Source organism: Ursus maritimus, unplaced genomic scaffold, assembly GCF_017311325.1.
Source record: "Ursus maritimus isolate PB19 unplaced genomic scaffold, ASM1731132v1 scaffold_13, whole genome shotgun sequence".
NCBI lineage: Eukaryota > Metazoa > Chordata > Mammalia > Carnivora > Ursidae > Ursus > Ursus maritimus.
The window spans coordinates 64,381,340-64,396,030 of NW_024423675.1; the positions used below are offsets into that span (position 1 = coordinate 64,381,340).

At 38.5% G+C, this 14,691-nt stretch overlaps 1 protein-coding gene across 1 annotated transcript in view; it reads right to left on the reverse strand.

The window, feature by feature from the left end:
* Nucleotides 1-13,927, reverse strand: part of PRKN (parkin RBR E3 ubiquitin protein ligase) — a 1,045,173-nt gene extending 1,031,246 nt beyond the window's left edge. The window contains exon 1 of the mRNA XM_008688480.2: nucleotides 13,295-13,927. Within this exon, the coding sequence (XP_008686702.2) occupies nucleotides 13,295-13,516 (222 nt within the window). The 5' untranslated portion in view covers nucleotides 13,517-13,927. The remainder of the gene's footprint in view (nucleotides 1-13,294) is intronic.
* Nucleotides 13,928-14,691: the final 764 nt, after the last annotated feature.

Consider the following 14,691-nt stretch of genomic DNA (forward strand, 5'->3'; position numbering starts at 1 on the left):
AAGGAGGGCATGTATTGCATGGTGCACTGGGTGTTATACGCAAGTAATGAATCATGGAACTTTACATCAAAAACTAGGGATGTACTGTATGGTGACTAACATAACATAATAAAAAAATTATTTTAAAAAAAGAATAAAACCCTCAAATACAATTACACAAATGCACCCACAAAATTTGCAATTTTTGTCCCAAGAACTGCATTCCCCAAATGAATGTGTGCTTGTCTGTGTAAAGACACAGATACACAAAAGGTTGTCTTTTAAAACTCCATAAATCATCGAGACTATAGCACTATGGACACCAAGTTCATAATCATGAGTTTGCGCCACAAATCGGGGATACTTGAGGTTTTGCTTCCATCCCGATGGGTTTGTGAATCCTCTGTTTTAGCTCAAGGCCAACGAATGCTATCTTAGCACATCCTTCAGGGCCTCAGAAAGGCTAGTATGGCCACAACCAGTCACCCAACAGTAATTTCATTTAATTCCACTTCTACTGTTAAGTGGTTTATGTGAATTGTGTTCTTATCAATATTAAACCTAATAATTGCAGGGAAAAAGTTAATATATTAATACAGGAAAGTAAAACTCTCTTGGTCCCATTCAATGTGGTTTCCTCTATCTCATGGGTGTCACTGGAAGTATAACTAAAATAAATTATTTTATTACACATTTAACTTTATCTCCCATTTCACTCATACCTAAAGAAAATAAAACGGAGCAGAGCAAATATTTACCAATGTTAATCAATAAATTAATTAAAGCTGTAGCTCAAGGCCACCCACAAAGAGAAAATGAGGAATACGTAGTCTCATGTTTAACGTTCATAAGGGAGATTGGTATGTAAGCTTTCATATAAAATGTTTCATTGTTCTCTGACAACAATCCCAGGCTTGTTAAAATTACATGGTGAGAGGGAAGGAAAAGGTAGAATTTGGGTGAGCAAACTTTTGGTTTAAAAGCTTTAAGGGGAGGGGCGCCTGGGTGGCTCAGTGTGTTGAGCATCCAACTCAATTTCATCTTAGGTCATGATCTTTGTGAGCTGGGATGGAGCCTTGTGTCAGGCTCTGTGCTCAGTGGGGAGTCTGCTTGAGATGCTCCCTATCCCTCTGCCCCTCCCCACGCTTACGCACGCATGCACGCTCTCTCTGTAAAATAAATTAAATCTTTTAAAAAAAGAAGCTTTAAGGTGAATGGTATAGACACAAAATCTTGTTTCTTCTAAAAGAATTTTCCTTTGCTAAAGGATAATGACTGTATCAAAATCTTAAAACACAATTGGGTCAACTGCATGATGGAACCTGAATCCAATAACAGAGACAACAGAATAGACTATTTGAAACGAGGACTTCAGTGAATAGTAATAAAATTTCACATTGTGTACTCGTTCTTCCACTTGTCAAGTTTCCTACGAGACAGGCTTTTCCCTTATATTCTCTAATAAAATGCGTCCTATGTTAAGATTTAGGGGATTGGTTTGCTGCGGAGTTTTACTCCCTCACATATTGTCTACCTTGGAAAATGAGCACAATAAGGACAATGGAAACATCTTTGAGAGGCATGAGCCTATTAAATAAACCCACAGACTCTATCTTCAGCCTCTTATAAGGTAAAAGAATCTCAATTTTTTTTTTCCTTCAAGTCTGCGTTTATTCATGGCAATCCTCAAAGATGTTTTATAAGTCCACAGGGGCACAGAAATGTCAAGACTTCTTTTCAACAGAAAAATAACATTTCTGAGAGTACTGAATTATGCAAAAAATAAGTAATCCAGAGATTTTTTTCCAAATGACACATATAAACAGCAGACAGAAGCAGATTAAATAAGGGACTTCTGGGAGTGAGCCCTTTGCTCTGTACAGATTACCATCCTTTGATTCTAGACTCTAGCAGTTGGCAGGACTTACCAGCCACCATAACGCACCAGTACTTGGAAGGAACTCAAGGGGGGATCTACATTCACCTAAATGAATGAGGCCAGCAGTACATTCCATTAGCAAATCAACCTTATGGAAAAAAATGTTTGCATTATTTCTGAAGTGTTTGCAGGTCTCACTTACACTACTGTATTTTTATGTACAAAGAAATCACTGCTTTCTGAGTATAATGGTCTGTAACCCGGCTTCTTTTGTCTTATAATCAGAGGGGAAAAAATGAATTTTAAATAAAACATACTGGCCATTTATACTGTTATTTGCAGAATTCTTCTTTTATATACCAGCCAAAAAATCATGGTGGAACTACACTCTGTGTTCTAATTTAATCCAGCCTCTGTCTTGCATTCAAGAGAGAAGGTTAAAAAAAATAACATTTAGTTTATAAATGAAACTATTCCATTCCTAAATTCCTTCTATTACATCAATGTATAGTACTAATGAAAGAGGAGCAATTTTTCTAAGTGAATGTTTTCTCTAACCATCATAACCACAATGGTTACATAAGATGCTCATTTATTTCCAAAAACTATAGTGCCTGACTCTCAAATCCAATTGGAAAATATGTATAGCTAGAGTTCACACTGTTAAAAACATTATTTTTGTTTTGCTTATTATCTGGTAAAGGCTTTAAAAATAAATACTAATCATGTCCATTCAAACCTATAAGGTGCTAATGATTCTGTTCAATAATTCAAGAAAGATGTCTTAATACTTCTGTAAGTAAGTTGTATTGGTCCTATACTTTTAGTGTGAATTCGTCTTTAAATGTCTCTAAGAATCAGTTAAATTATTATCTAGTTTCTCACATTGAAAATCACTTATTAAGAAACACTGCCCCATTAAAATAGATGCAAATAACAAGCTTATTTATTTTCTATAGGAAGAGATCATTTCTTTTTTTTTTAAAGATTTTATTTATTTATTTAACACAGATAGAGACAGCCAGTGAGAGAGGGAACACAAGCAGGGGGAGTGGGAGAGGAAGAAGCAGGCTCATAGCAGAGGAGCCTGATGTGGGGTTCGATCCCATAACGCCGGGATCACGCCCTGAGCCGAAGGCAGACGCTTAACCGCTGTGCCACCCAGGCGCCCCGGAAGAGATCATTTCTATTCCTCTGTGGAAGATGGTAAAACTTCTGTTTGTTTGTTTTGCTGTAAACTTTATCTTAAGGTATTTATAGGATCAAATGTAGTTGTAAGACATAATACAGAGAGGTCTTAGGTTTCCTTTTCCTAGTTTCCCAATGGTAACATCTTATAAAACTGCAATACAACACAATTGTACTATCAGCATTGGTACAGTCAAGATGCAGAGCATCCATCACCACAAGGGTCCCTCCTGTTGTCCTTTTACTGCCACATACTCTTCCCTCCTACTCCCATTCCCCCCACTCATTGGTCTCACATTTCTATAATTTTGTCATTTCAAGAAAAGTAATATAAATGGAATCATTCAGCACGTGACCTTTCGGGGACTGGCCTTTTTTCATTCCACAGAATTCCTTGAGATTCATGCCAAATGTTGTGTATATCAACAGTTTGTGCCATTTTGTTGTTGAGGAGGATATGGATGTATCAGAGTTGGGTTAATCCTTTACCACTGAAGGACATCAGGATTATTTCCAGTTTTTCTCAAATGTGAATGAAGCTGCTATAAATATCCATGTCCTCAGCTTTGTGTGACCACAAGTCTGAGATAAATAACCAAGAGTGTGACTACTGTGTTTCAGGGTGAGTGTATGTTTAGTATTTAAGAAACTGTCATACTCGCTTCCAGAGTGACTGTACCATTTTCTATTCCAAAGAGCAATATATGAGTGACCCAGTCTTTCCATATCCTCACCAGCATTCAGAGTCATCACCATTTTATACTTTAGTCTTGGCTATTTTAGTGGTTGCTCTGGCTATTACTTTATCAGTGATATCTTACCACACAAGTTACATTTTACAGCTTCAAGTGAAGTATAGAAATCTTACTCCCTTTATATCACTTTACCTCCATTTATATTTGTCTTAAATATTTCCTCTACCTACATTTAGAACCACATCAGATATCGTAACAAGTCCTTAAACCCTCAAACATAATTTAGAAAATGCAAGAGAAAGGAAGTCTGTGTATTCAGCCATACTTTGGCTTACTGTGTTATTTCTTCCTTCCTAATGTTCCAAAGTTCCTCCTTTTTCATTTCCCTTCTTAATAAAGAAATTCCTTGATCTGTTCTTAAATTGTCTGATGACAATTTATCTTAGTTTTTTTGGGTTTTTTTGTGTTTTTTTTCCATCTGAAAATATATTGATTTCTTCTTCATTTCTGAAAGATCTTTTCTCTGGGTATAGGTTTCCAAATTGACACCTCTTTTCTTTCAGCACTTGTAAAATGTGCCACTTTCTTCCAGCCTTCATGGTTTCTGATGAGAAATCCACTGCCATTCAAATTCCTTTCCCATTTTACATAAAATGTACAGGAATACCTCATTTTATTGTGTTTTGCTTTATTGCACTTCAGGGCTATTGCATTTCTTACAATTGAATGTTCAAGACTTCAGTGGGGGAAACAGATGCAGATGTGGCAGGAACAGCAAGAGAACTAGAATTAGACCTGGAGCCTGAAGGAGGGACTGAATTGCTGCAATCTCACAACAGACACTTATGGATGAGGAGTTGCTTCTTATGGCTGAGTGAAGAGAGTGGTTTTTAAGGATGGAATCTACCTGATGAAGATGCGTGGAGATTGTTGAAATGACAGCAAAGCATTGATAGTATGACATAAGTTTAGTTGATAAAGCAGGGGCAGGGTTTGAGCGCATTGACTCCAAAGCTGAAAGAAGTTCCGTGGATAAAATGCTAACAAACAGCATCACAAGCTACAGAGGCATAGGGAAAGGAAGATTTCACTGGTGTCTAATTTTGAGAAATTGCCACAGCCACCGCAAGCTTCAGCAACCACCACTCTGATGAGTCAGCAGCTATCAACACTGAGGCAAGACCTTCAACCAGCAAAAAGATTATGACTTACTGAAAGCTCATATAACAGTTAGCATCTTTTAGCAATGAAGCATTTTTTTAATCGAGGCAGGTATATTGGTTTTTTTTTTAAGACGTAATGCTATTGCACACTTTAGACTACAGTATAATGAAAACATAACTTTATATGCAGTGGGAAACCAAAGAAGTCCACTTGACTTTATTGTCATATTGTGGCAGTGCGGAGCAGAACCTGCAACATCTCTGGGTTATGCCTGTACATTTTCTCAAGCCGCTTTCAAGATTTTTTTCCTTGAAAAACTGTATTTTCTCTGTTCAAATTGTGTAGTCTCTATTCTTCTGTCTTCCAGTTCACTGACTTTTTCCCCTATCTCCTACATTCTTCTGTTGAGCCCCTTCAGTGAGCTTTTTGTTATTGTTATTTTTCAATTCTATAATTTCCATTCTTTTTTATATCCTTTATTTCTTTTCTCAGACTTATTTTTTTTTCATTTATTTCAAACATGCTTGTAATTACTTACTGAAGAACTTTATCATGGCTGTTTAAAATATCAGATAAATTCTAACATCTCTGTCATCTCAATATTATCATCTATTGATAGTCTTTTCATACAATTTGAGATCTTCCTGATTCTTGCTGCTTTTCCTTTGAAACCTGAGCATTTTCTCATTATGTTATGAGACTCTGAATCTTATTTAAACCTCCTGCTTTATCTGGCTTTTTCTGACACTATTCCTGCAGGAAAAGGGGATCACCACCTCATTATTGCCAGTGGAAACAGAAGTCCAGGTCTACTCATTATCTGTTGAAATGGGGACTCCTCATCATTGCTGGGTGGGAGTGATGTTCCAGCACCACACATGATCTCCACTGGCACTGTGGTACTGGTGGCTCTGCTACCATTTAGCACCAGTGAAAATCCCAACTCACCTCTAGGGACCTTTTCTTACCATGCCAGCAGGAGGGAGAGGTGTAGCTTATTATTGTCAGGGGAGCAGGTGTGTAAGCCACTCATTATAGCCTCACAAGGGCGGTAATCTAGACTCTCCATCAGCCTTCATTACTGTTGGTGGGGATGAGGGTGGAGCCACAGTTCTTCTGAGCTGTTTAGCTAGAAAAGTATGGTTATTGTCTAAAAGTTTTCTATGTTGCTAGGCTACTCTATTCCTGGTCTTTTGGATAGAAACCAGGTTTTTGTTTTTGTTTTTTGTTTTTTGTCTTTACATGTTGGCATTTCTAGGTTGTCAGTTTCATCAACTCCAAGTCTAGGATGAATTTGGTAAAAAGAAAACCTAAGGAATTCATACCTGTTTTATTTCTTGGGTCCTGAGGTCCCTAACCAGTCTACCTTCTTCTTGTCACCTTTCAGAATTCTCATGTTTGTATATGTTACATGTAACATCCAGAGTTTTAGTGTACTTAGCAGGAGGAATAAAAGTCTCTATTCTAGCTTTCCAGAAACAAAGCCTATGCCAGATCACCCATTTTTTTACATCCATATTTTATCCATTTTTCCTTAATTCTTTAAAGTTCTTAAAATCTTGCTAATAACAAGAAAAGAACATATTGATACATAAAGAAAATGATTATACTCTAACAGAGTTTCTCAAACACATCTGTGGACATATCCTCCAGGAACTAAGAATTCTATGAAACTGTTTAAAATTTTGATAATAGCTTATAATCTTAAAAATGTCTTTTACCAGTTAAAAAGATAAAACAACATTTTTTAAAAAAATTTAAAAATGTTCATAACAAAGGGTGCCTGGGTGACTTGGTTAAGCATCCAACTCTTGATTTTGGCTCAGGTCATGATCTCAGGGTTATGAAATGGAGCCTTGTGTCAGGCTCCACGCTCAGCGGAGAGTCAGCTTAAGACTTTCTCCCTCACATTCTGTCCCTCTGTCCCCCACCCCAAAAGAAAAGAAAAAAAATGTTAATAATAAGATTGTGTTCTTAGGCTATCATTTCCCAAAGTGCTTGGGGGAAGTCACCAAAAAATTCTTTCTAAAACAAGTTGAGACTCCTTGGTGTGAGAAATACTGCCCAATGCCTTGGGTAACCATTTCTCTCCATTTGCCCAGGACACTGCCAACATATACTTTTGTCCTGGAATAATTATTAATAGAGCCTTCTTTCATTCTCAAAAGCATCCAGTTTTTAAGAGAACCCATAATGATCACATTACCTCTGATCATTATGAAAAGAAAGAAAAATAAATAAATACAAACAAAAGTGAAACCCCCAGCAAGTGTATACGCATGCCTGCTACTCCACCTTCTCCTCAGTAAACCATGCCATCTATTCAGTATTTGTTAGTGGACACATGAAGTAGATCATTAGCATGGTTTATTTTCTTTTTCTCGGCAGTAATTTCTCATTATATATTCCATACTTACACTGTAAAGCACAGCATCTGTAATGATAAAGGGTAACTAAACAGTAGCTACTAGAGTTGTAAACATGTGTTCTAATATGGAAGAATACTAACATTCTGCCAATGGCACACCTTAATAAAACTTGCAAATAAATGTGTAACTGCCTAGTCTTTGTGGTGAAACTCTTATGCAAAAACAATTTATCAGTTTCTCAGCACCTAAATCACTAAACTACGATCTAATTAAAGTTCCAGAAATACCAAATTTGCTTTTTTAATATCTACAGGTGTACTTGAACTCATATTTCTAAATATAAAGTAAAATATAAGACAACTTGATACAATTAAAGGAAAAATGATAAAAGTGATAATATACTTATTACCATATAATCATTCTTAATTATTAAAAATATATGAGTTATAGGGGCCTGCTGATACATTTTTCCCTGTCATTTGAATTTTTATAACTATCATGTTAATTTTAATCAGAAAAATACAGCCTAAGTATATTAAAAGGGAAATGATAATCTGGGAAAAAATTTAAAGGACATTAAGGAATCACCAATTTTCAAAAATTTAGATAAAAAATATTTACTTATGCTAGAGGTGGTTTAAGGAGCATATAGGGTATTCACAACATCATTGTGCAGTTTTTAAAATTTCAAAATTTAGCAGGATAACTACAGATATGATCAAAATAATCTGTAATGTTTCTGAAAATAAAAGGTAAATTTTCTTAAAGATTTTAAAACCCAGAATTCTTTAGCCATTGGATATGGTTTACCTTGTCAGTTAACATGTGTTTTCATTACTCACAAATTTTGAAACAAACATAGCATATCACTAAAAATATAGACAATTAAATAATTTGGCTTCTCAGGGTCATTTATTTGTCATTGATATTTACAACCTAAGCTAGAAAGTTTAAATGTCTCTGGTCTTCCAAACACAGATCATGTCATATCATAAAGCTTAGCTGGAAGAACAGGAGTAATAAACTGATGCCCTTTAATATTTACTACAAGAATGATCTATTTTATGAAATGATGGTCTCTAAATATGTATCTACATTTTAAACAACATAAAAATTAGTATTTAAAGGAATCTATGAGCATCCACCTGGATGAATTTTTTTATAAAACAGATATTTCTATGTAAAATAGACATTTGATTTTCTATTTTGTAAGTATAATTACTTATCACAAAAAGAATACAAATAGAATAACTTTCCTATAACATTAATTAAATATAACAAGGTTTTTCATTTCCTGGCTGTGATGGTTAATTTTCTGTGTTAACTTGACTGGGCCATGGGGTGCCCAGCCATGTGGTCAAACATAAGTCTACGTGTGTATGTGAGTCTCTTTTGGGGTGAGATTAATATTTGAATTGGTAGACTGAGTAAAGCAGACAGCTCTCCCCAATATGGGTGGGCCCCGTCCAATCAGTTGAAGACTTGGGAGAAAAATTTTTTTAAAAGACTGACTCTCCCATAAGTAAGAGGGAATTTCACTTTCTCAATGGCCCTCTAGCAAGGACACTGTTTGAGGGGTTTTGTTTTTTGGTTTTTTCCTACCTTTGGACTTGACCTGAAACATTAGCTCTTCCTGGGTCTCAAGGCTGTCAGCATTCAGACTGAAACTATGCTCTCCCCTTTCCTGATTTAATCCTTCAGGCTGAGACCAGAACTAAGGTTGCAGACTGCAGGTCTTGGGACTTGTCAGCCTCCATAATTATGTGAGTCAATTCCTTATAATAAATCTGTCTATGTATCTCTCTGTTTATCCTGTATAGATAGATGTCATAGATAGATAGATAGATAGATAGATAGATAGATAGATAGAGATAGACAAACAGATAAAAAGAAGTGATGGATGGATAAATGGATGGATGGCCCAATTGAGCCTACTGGTTCTGTTTCTTTGCAGAACTCTAATACACTGGCTAATAAACCTATACTGATACTAGTGATATTAATACAGCTCACATGAATACAATGAAATCTCCTCAAACAAAATACTAGATAAATTCTCAAGTCCCTGTCATTTTAAGTTAATCTAATTACACGGTTCATACATTTTGATATATACAACTACTTTAGAATCTTATTTTCCTTGTATAATTCTGAATAATAAATTCAAAATCATGTAGAGGTGATTTCAGAGATTTTTGATATGGAGCATATTAGATTTGGGGTTAGGAGAAGGGGAGACACATCATTTGAATGGGACCTGAATACTCTGTTGCAAGAGCTGACAAGAGCTCTTTATAAAGAAAAAATATCAAGCAATTGTGAATACTAAGTCAAAGACTGGTTTTATATCGCATACTTGTAGGTATAAGGAAAATAATAAAAGTATGCACAGAAACATTGTTTATGACGGAGGAAAAAATTGTACAACTCTTTACAGTTTTCTTTTAACAAACACAGTGTGCAGCAAATAATCACTTTACAAAAATGTATTTTAAAAGCAATAATACTGGGGATGAACTGTATGGTGACTAATATAACAAAATAAAAAAAAAATAATAAAAGTAATAATACCATGATGAATCTATGAATCTTTGCTGAATACTACGGCTATAGGTTTCTATTTTTTACTAAATTTGTCAAGATGAAGTATAAAGTCTTTTTAAGCTTGTTAAATTCAAATTCTATTCTTTCTTTTGTTGTTGTTAGAGAGACCTCGAGTGCACACCAGGTGGGAGGGAGAGAGAGAGAGAGAATCTCAAGCAGACTCCACTCCCAGCATGGAGTCTGAGGCAGGGCTTGATCTCACAACCCTGAGATCATGACCTGAGCAGAAATCAAGAGTCAGACACTTAACAGACTGAGCCACCCAGGCACCCCTCAAATTCTACTACTCTTAGGTAAGTAAAACCTGTTCATGTAAGGGTCAAAAATTCATTTACAAACTCCAGAGCTTTCTTTTTAATTAACTAAGCTAAAATTTAACTTAATTTAACTAAAATTATACATTCTACTTAAATGCATAAATACTACATACATATATATTCACACAAACACACACACAAATATATACAGATATATCTGCCCCAGTCGAATATGTATCCTATTGTCATTCCTTAACGCTTTAATTTATTGCCAATATCCTCATCATAATTCATGATGGAAAGTAGTCCTGTATTATTTAAGGTGATCTCTTAGATTCTGAAGTAGTCACTAATAATGGTGATGACACTCATGGTGATGAGGATGCTAATAAATGCTAACATTTACATAGTTACATAGCTAACATTTACTATATGTAGAACTCTGTTCTAAGAGCTTTACATAAATTAACTAATTTAGTCCTCACAAAATTCCAATGCGCTAGGTACTAGTTATTATTCCTACTTCACAAATGAGCAAACTGAAATACAGAGGCCACACTGTCTAAGTATGTAAGATACGTTTAAAAAAATTGTTTTGCCTTAATTTGTAGTACTAAAACTAGGTGTTCCCTAAATACTTAAGAGTTATGATATAAGCAAACCATAGAGCATAATCCATGCACTTAGAAATGAAGATTATATAACCTCGCTGATAAGCTGAGCCTCCTCACTCACAGTCCCCAGCTCACGCTGAACCCAACGATCTGGCTTTCACCAACCACCACCCTGGACTGGAGTCACCACTACAGTCATCAAGTGCAAAGGCTCTTTTCTTCTCATCCTCCTCCATCTTTTCAGAGTACGTAACTTCTTTACCAGTAACTTCCTTTTCCAAAATACCCACAAAAGCATCAGCTGGATGGATGATGCCTCCTTTACTGGCTTCTCCCCTCGCTGACTAAAAGACCTGTTCGTGCCTCTATCCCTGCCCCTTTGGCAATCATATCTAACCCAACAGCTGTAATATTTACCTCGACGTAGCTAGTCCTTAAATATCAAGTGAGCCCCTAAGCATCACATGTAAGTTCTCAAACGCCTGCGAGGCATCTCCACATAGATTTCCCTTGGCATCCACTTATCAGGCAGGTTAAGTTCCTCATCCTTCCTACAACCAGATTGGATCTCCAGTCTTCCATTTCCATCACTATTTTGCTCTAGCTCTCCATGCATGAAACCTCTGTAAGATACAGCTCTAAGCTCCCTTCCTGCCCAGTCTCCAACATCTCTTCTAGCTTCTAGAAGAACAGGGACCCATGCTTTTCGGCGAGCACTCCATGCTCGTTCTCCATCTACGGAGTCCTACCCGAGTTTCAATTCATCCACGAAGTCTTGGTGACTTCCACTCAGATGTGTTTTCTCCATCCTTAAAATCTTGTAATACCTACGTTTCAGTTTCCATACGGTGCTTCTCATGTTTGACATTCTTACATTGAACCACATGAAACTGATGATAGTTTTAGGCCATATGGTTCAACCGAACACTTCTGTTGCTTTTAGGCCCCCTAAATAAAGAGTCGCCACAAAAGCAGGAATGAGTTTCGCCTTTCTTTGTGAGCCCCTAGGAAGCCCAGAACATTGGAAGTGTGTGTCAAAATGAAAAGAATCTAAATCAATATATATATTACACATATATGTTTGTCAAATGAATCATCTGTAGCAATTAGTCTAACCTACCAGCTTGAATGGTGGAGGTGAAGAGCTTTTAGAACCTGAAACTTCAAAACTCCTGGTAACATAAAATATTTTGGTTCAAGGAGCTGTTTTAAAATCATTTATTTGTGAAGGGAACATTCTTGGATTTAGAGGTTGGCAGGTACAGTAAAAAGCTTTTTAGTTCACTGAAAAAAAAAAAAAAAAGCAAAACACTTTTCAGCACAGGCACTTCCCTTATCAAAACAAACTGCCTAAAAGCAAAGCACAGCAGTTTGTGCAGAATAAGCACGTGCCTCCAGCCACAGCAAAGGCCTCCGGAGCAGGAGGAGGGCAATTTGCATTTCTACAGCTCCCTTTGTATACCCAAATTCTGAAAGGGGGTCCCCAAGCAGCACTAATTATCAGCAGGTGAAGACACAAGGATAGGATGTCAATACCACAAGGGGTTTCCAGGTAGCCAGACCCAGCAGCGCCCCCCCCCACCCTGCTGTGCACAGCAGTGGTCCCCCAAAGCTGTAAACATGAATGCAATTACTCGGTGCTGGCTGAGAAAGGGGTAACGTGTGTCTGAGGGGACCTTCGGCATCACCTGTGCCATCCGCAGAAAGCATTTGGTCTTTCATGCTTTCACACAGAATGACTTCAATGCACGTTCAACAGTATTTGCTAGCCTCCCCCAACAAATGACAGGTCTCCACCTCCAGGTGAGGGCGCTGCGCGTCTCTCCCCTCACCAGTTCTCCCCTTCTTCCTCCAGACATCACCCTTGCAATGAAACACCCAGATAAAAGGCTAGGAGGCTGCTCACTCTCTAACGTTTCGGGGGCCTGTTCGAGGGACAATTTTACTGAGGCTTAGAGAAAATAAACACAAAGGTGGACTTCTGCTACGCTTCTGTCTTCCCTCGCCCATGGAAACTGAGTTGGATGGGGCGGGGAAGTCTGGAGGCCAGTTGTACACGGGGCCCTGAGCCCTGTACCGCCTTGAGCAAGCCCCCATGGCAGACTTGCCGCTATCCTCCAGGGGTCACAATTGGGTTACAAATTCCTCACAGCGCAGTGACTAAGCAGCCTGATTTGGAACAATTTATTCGAATCCTTCTTCATTAAGATTCAAATGGAATAAGTAAGGTAGAAATTGAACAGACACAGAAATTGTGCCTTGCTGCTCCTGTAGTCAGTAAACATTTATTCACTAAGCCCAGTCTGTGTGTTCTCTCTCTCTCTCTCCCTCACTCACAGTTGTTCTTCCAATCCTTCCTGCTTGCTGTTTTAATGCATAATTAAGAAGGTCAGAATTAATGAAGCGGTGTGGAGTAAAGTTCAAGGAATCCCCAGGCACTATTTATTCTATTAGATCTCGGGCATGAATGTCAGCTTGGCAGAGCATGCGGCATAAGCAATGGGGCTGGCTGCATCCCAGGAACAATCCACCGAGGGAGACTCACCTGCACTGTCAAGTCATTCCTAAGCTCCTTCCCAGCGAAAATCACACGCAACTGGTCAGCTGGAACCCCCTGTCGCTTAGCAACCACCTCCTTGAGCTGGAAGATGCTGGTGTCGGAATTGACCTCCACTGGGAAACCATGGCTGGAGTTGAACCTGACAAACACTGACCAAGACATTGGGAGAGAGGAGGGAAAAGTGAGTATTACGCAGAGCTCTGACATGGCAACAGCAACATTTTTGAACCAAGTTACCGCTCGCCCACCCTTCCATGAATGGCATACATTTTCTTTCACTTACAACATCAAACTTAACGCAATGGAGCAACGTTTGAAGAAACAGAGTTTCCCTGCAGGATTTCCCTTTCATAATTAGTCAGTGACCCTCAAACACAATCGCCTGCTCCGTTTGACACCTGTCCTGGGAAACAAAGGGCTCATGCAGAACACCTGCTATATCGGAACTGTGAGACTCCAAGGAGTTTATGGAAGAGATTGGGCTCCAGCAGCCTGTATGGATGAGCACTCCCTCCATGGTGCCCATCTTCATCAGAAACACAGACGTGTTGGGGCGCCTGGGTGGCGCAGTCGTTAAGCGTCTGCCTTCGGCTCAGGGCGTGATCTCAGCATTCTCGGATCAAGCCCCACATCAGGCTCCTCTGCTAGGAGCCTGCTTCTTCCTCTCCCACTCCCCCTGCTTGTGTTCCCTCTCTAGCTGGCTGTCTCTGTCAAATAAATAAATAAAATCTTAAAAAAAAAAAAAAAAAAAAGGAAACACAGACGTGTTATGTTTGCACTCACAGTATAGTGATGGAAACCATTCAAGCTGCATTACAGACCAGAGTGAGGACCCACTTGAGCCCTGGTCATTGGGTGTCCCCACCAAAAGGCTCCGCTGGATATTATGGTGATACTTACTTGCCCTTAAACTACAGACAACATCTTTCTTATTGGAGCTGCTACGCCCTCTCAGCCGAGGCTGGGACCTGCAGTCTCTGCACGCCTTCTCAACACGGCCGACTGCCATTCTAACCTGTCAATGTCAATCCTTTCCTGCCCGTGTTTTCTGTCACTACTCTCAGTCAATCTTTTCTAGATTCTTGCACTAGCCTCCCAACTGGAGTCTTGATATACTCTCTTCACTTCCAAAATGTCCTGCACCATTCTGCAGAGCCAGCCTTATCAATCCAGAGCTGGCATAGCTCTGACCATGGCATAGCCCTCGAACTTTTTAAAGTGTCACCGTGGCTGCTGGGGAGAGAAACCCAAGGCCCCTGTCATCTGACACAAACCTATACCCCAGCAACTTCTCCATCAGTCCCCACATGCGCACTGCTACACTGAACGTTCCCAGAACACTTCTGTGCCCAAGTCTTGTCACACCCTTATTCACCTCTGCC